The sequence below is a fragment of the Zeus faber genome, assembly GCF_960531495.2.
Source record: "Zeus faber genome assembly, chromosome: 17".
Classification (NCBI taxonomy): domain Eukaryota; kingdom Metazoa; phylum Chordata; class Actinopteri; order Zeiformes; family Zeidae; genus Zeus; species Zeus faber.
In genome coordinates this window covers 26,116,151-26,121,185 of record NC_137204.1, presented here as the reverse complement: position 1 = coordinate 26,121,185, position 5,035 = coordinate 26,116,151, and the positions used below count along the sequence as shown (strand labels likewise).

Sequence of the window (5,035 nt, the reverse complement as noted above, 5' to 3'; positions counted from 1 at the left end):
CAAATGAACTCAGCTCATCCGTGTATCGTTTCAACACTGGTTGCATGGTGCATTTCCCAGAACGTTCCTCTTGCCATGTTGATGAGGTTGTTGGTTGTCACTTACACCCAGAGAATGGTGGTCACGACACTATCTGTTATCTGCCTTTTTGTGGTGTTGAGATATTCGTATCTCTTTCTATTCCTTCCTATGTTTTGTCATGCCCAGAAATGCACAAATTTGGTGTAACGAAAGGAGAAAGAGGTTTTGGACTTCCATGGGCGTAGATCTAGGCAGAAAGACAGGTTTTCCGTTGCCGTTTGGATGGAAGAGAAAGGACAAAGTGGGTGTGATCTGGTTTTGCTGATAGACTGCCTCTTGCTTCCTCCTGCACTGTAATGATGCAAACGAGAAAGCATTGCAGACAGAAAGGACCGTCTTCTGGGGAAGGATGTTGCTGCTGTGCGCGACACTTTTACACTTAAATGAGAGTAAGGAATGCGGCTTGACTGTCTTTTAGCTATTTTATGGTGATATACTGTATACACACTGTATATACTGTATAATATATAAGCTCTGTTGCGGTTTCTACTAACTTCCCTCTCTTTTTGTGTTGACAGGTTTATTCTCAGTAATCCCCAAGCCACTCTGACTTAAACGACTTATATTTAGCTATATGCTGCAGATCCAGATTCTCTGCCAACTACCACTCTGAACGACATTGCATGTTTCGCATTTTTGACCTAGAACGGTTTGCACCACTGCCATGTGAGCTTTCGCACATCGACCGGAGCGGTGACTAATGCAAGAAGACCGGTGCCTTGATTCCTGAATATAAGAAGACCAGAGGCAGGTGGTTGTCACCATTGGGTTTTTCATCAGATGTGATATAAACTCTAAAATACTCCCCAAGGCCATTTTTAACGAACAATATATCACTAAAGGATTACAATGGTTCCCACCGGTGAAAATTTCAGTGTGCCCACCACCGCCGAGAGCTGCACGAACTGCACCTCCTCCCCCTTCGACGAGGTGGATGTGACCAAAGCCGTGGTTCTGGGTCTGGTGCTGGTGGTGTTTGTCATCTTTGGGGTCATGGGCAACATCCTGGTCATCTTGTCCGTTGTGTGCCACCGCAACCTGCGCTCCGTCACACACTTCTTCATTGCCAACCTGGCCGCCGCAGACCTGCTCCTTAGCTCCGCCGTGATGCCCTTCTCTGCCACCTTGGAAGCACTGGGGAAATGGGTGTTTGGTCGCACCTTTTGCAACGTCTGGGCAGCGCTGGACGTCCTGTGCTGCACAGCGTCCATTATGAGCCTTTGTGTCATCTCCGTCGACCGCTGCCTGGCTGTCACCTATCCTCTGCGCTACCCTGCGATGGCCACGGAGCGACGCGGGCTGGCCGCCGTGGTACTGCTCTGGGTGCTCTCAGCGGTCATATCGGTATGTCCTCTTTTCGGCTGGAAGGATCCAGAACCCGAGGACCAGTGGGTGTGCCTCATCACTGAGGAGCCGGGCTACGCCTTGTTCTCGGCGTTGGTATCTTTCTACGTCCCGCTGGCCATCATCCTGGCCATGTACTGCCGCGTGTATGTGGTGGCAAAGAAGAAATCCCATGGCCTGAAGAAGGGCGGGAAGAAGGAAGGTTCTGACGCCGGGGGGGTGATGCTGAGGATCCACCGTGGGAAAGCGGCAGAGAAAGAGGAGGAGGAGGCGCAGGAGGAGTTAATGAAGGGCAAACGCCCATTTTCACTCATGAAGTTCCTCAAGTTTTCCAGGGAGAAGAAGGCGGCCAAGACACTGGGCATCGTTGTCGGGTGCTTTGTGGCTTGCTGGCTCCCTTTCTTCCTTGTTCTACCCATCGGTAGGTGCCTGATAATAAGCTGCTTAATCGCCTAGAATGTTGTGTCAGCATGAGTTTTATTTGTCAATGCATAACATCCAAGTGTCATTTTGGCACTGAAATGTTTATGTTCAATGCTGTTAAAAAGCTAGGCTCAATCAGTTGTGAGGGTAGAGTAAACAAAATATCCATCATCTAAAAAATCTTTATAAATCATCTTTTAAAAAATCTCTGAAAAAAGGTTCAATGCACTAGTGTTGCAATTCTTAAAATAAATAACTTTCTCCTTTGTCTTTGAAAGTCAGTGTTTTTGAATGAATCAACCTCTCCATTGACGGCTTGTTTGTTTAAGTGAAACACTGTCTTCAAGGTGTAAACTACTCTTCCGGCGTACTGCAGAAAAACAACAGAAATCAATAAGTTAAGGTCAACTTGCTGACATACTCATTGTAGGCAGCTTGAAATGAGTCCATTAGAGAAAAACCCAAATCAATAATATCACCAAATAAGCTTTTAAACCATTCTGCGTTCAAGCACAGCAATTACCTTAGGAAGTTGCAGCAATAACTAAACTGCTTCACATCAACTGACTACATCAGTATATCACAATTATGACAAAAGTAATGCTGAAAGACATACTTATGCAGACTGTAATACAGTCCAGTTGATAGTGGGGGAAAGAGAGAGGCTACGGCAAAGGAAAATAATGAAAAGTTTTAATCCAGGTCCATAATTAATTAGCAATAATGTTGATGTTCAATTTAAGCGCAGCGTGCATGGTGTAGAGGTCCCATTAAAATTATTTTGTCATTCTGTGCCACAACATGCAACTGTGATGCATTAGTTATTCATAGACCAGAATAATTCATACAGTGTTTTATATGCCATTACCTTCATTTCATAAGGGACATCAAGAAATTCAATTACCCGCAACAAATAGATCAAAAAAACATCGCAGTGCAGAGCAAACTTTGTGCTTCTGCTTTTGAGATGAAATGAAATCCGCCTCCTGAAGGCCGTTGCAGAGAGCAAGCAGGAGCCCTGGTCGGGGCTAATGGTAATACTAGCAGGCGTTCACCATTCAGCCCTCAGCCTCCTCAAGGCTAGCCATCCCCAATCTCCACCGGTGAACCGTTTATGTATTTCAATCAAAACGGGCCTTCGTGGCTGGGAGCACAATACTCTGTCAACCTCTGAAGCAAAGCGGGGGATTATGGCGGTTTCAGTGACTCACTGAAAACTTTTTTCCTAGGTTGGGACAGTTCTCCCCAAATGAGAAGCTCTGATGAATGGCAAGCTTTGTGCTGCAGCCAGTTGAGCTTAAAAAGAATCATTTGCTGGCTCCTGGAACGATCTGAGGCAATCCGACTTCCAAAGTGTTTTCCTGAGATTCCACATTAAATTAATCTAATAAACTGCCATCAATTGAAGACAGAATCTAGGTCTGAAAAGCCTTTGTCTGGCTTCACTTACCATTATGAGTGTCATACGCTCCTCATCCGATTGCTTTCTGTTAAGAGTTATAAAGTGGTCATTTTTGCTGTTGTTTTTTTTTGCTCAATCCTACAACCTGTGTGTAAAAATAAGTGCGTGTCAGTATATCCTACCCATGTGAGTTGTGTTTCTGTCTTATCCAATTACATTGTTTTCTCCTCTCCAGGCTCTTTTTTCCCGTCCTGCAAACCGTCTGACACCGTGTTTAAGGTCACCTTCTGGCTGGGCTACTTCAACAGCTGCATCAACCCCATCATCTACCCGTGCTTCAGCCAGGAGTTCAAGAAGGCCTTCCAGAATGTGCTCTGCTGCCGCTGCTTTAGACGCCCAGGCTCCATTTCCAGGGGACAGCGGGCCGGCAGCACCCACTCAGGCCACGGTCACATGGTGCGGGTCCCCAACATGTGCCGCTGCTGCCCCTCCTCCTCCGGCAAGTGGGGCTGCTGCAGGACCCTCTCGGATTCCTCGTCCTCGGTGGGCACCCCGGAAAAAAAACATAGCGCCCGGGTGCGGAGCAAAAGCATGCTGAAGGCCTGGTGCTTCACGGGGAGGGAGACTAAGCCGCCGCAGGTACCTGCCCGCCAAGGATCGGCCAAGATCCTCCAGTCCTCGCTCGGAGTAACTGGAGAGCCTGTGTGAGCGCCGCAAACCAAGCTTTTTTTTTAGTTTACGTTTTTAAATCTATGAGCAGTGTAATTAGTTATTTATTCTTTTACTAGTGCGACTGGGGAAAGCGTGGGAAACTGTCAAACGTGTTGTAACTCCTCCAGAGGGAAATGAAGCTGCGGTTGGTGTAATTGATGGATTGATCTTGCTCCATGCTTGAAGTTGACGAAGCTTGACGCAAGAATTCACATGAGGACTGCAGTCTGCTGGTTTTACTACTTTCTGAAGGACATGTCTAAGATAATTGATGTAATGCAATTTAATGTCATGTAATGAAATATTTTTTTACATGACATTACATTACATTACATTAAGGTTATATTGTGTTATATTACATAATATTTTGGTACTCTGTTACACTACATTGATCGCATTGTGTTACGTAGTATAATGCCACATTATGTGACATTACATTACATAACATTGTTGCATTGTGTTACATTACATGATATTTTGTTACATTATGCTACTTAACAATGTTGCATTGAGTGACATTGTATAATGTTACATTATGTTGGGTTACATTGCATTATGCTACACTACATTTTTCTTGCAAAGAGCAAATTTGTCTGCAGGTGTCGAATTGGCCGCACATCAGTCATTGTCAGCACAGATTTTAATGAGGAGATGTAAGATTAGCAGAGCTAGAGCTTCTAAAGACTCTCTGAAAACCTCTATAATCCCTATAGCGTGAAGCAGCAGGCTGTGATAATGGCCATGAACTAAGAATTAATGGAGGGGAAATTGCAAGGGTATAGGAAAAGAGTGCTCAGTGACAAAGCGTACAAAAAAAAACATGTACTATATTAGAAAAAAATGATATCCAGAGATTACAGAGGTGCTATTGTAAAGGCTTGTGTGAGCAGGAATCTGCCTTACAATAACCACATCTAGTAACAGGATGTCCTTCAGGGCAAAGAGGCTTTTTATTTCTTAAGGTAAAACAGGAAAGAAAACACAGCACTTATTTATAATAAAGAGAAACGCTGTAAATATGTTGCATAACTCTGTTGATATCGTTAAAAGTATCTTGAGAAACATGAATTTTCA

General features: G+C 44.6%; 1 protein-coding gene across 1 annotated transcript; it reads left to right on the top strand.

Moving 5' to 3' along the window:
• Positions 1–930: 930 nt before the first annotated feature.
• adra1ab (adrenoceptor alpha 1Ab) lies at positions 931–4,711 on the top strand (the record flags this gene model as incomplete). The annotated part of the gene is made up of 3 exons (XM_080017716.1): positions 931–1,846; positions 3,486–3,954; positions 4,675–4,711. 3 exons carry the CDS (start codon positions 931–933, stop codon positions 4,709–4,711), a joined length of 1,422 nt encoding a protein of 473 aa, XP_079873842.1.
• Between the last annotated feature and the right edge of the window lie 324 nt (positions 4,712–5,035).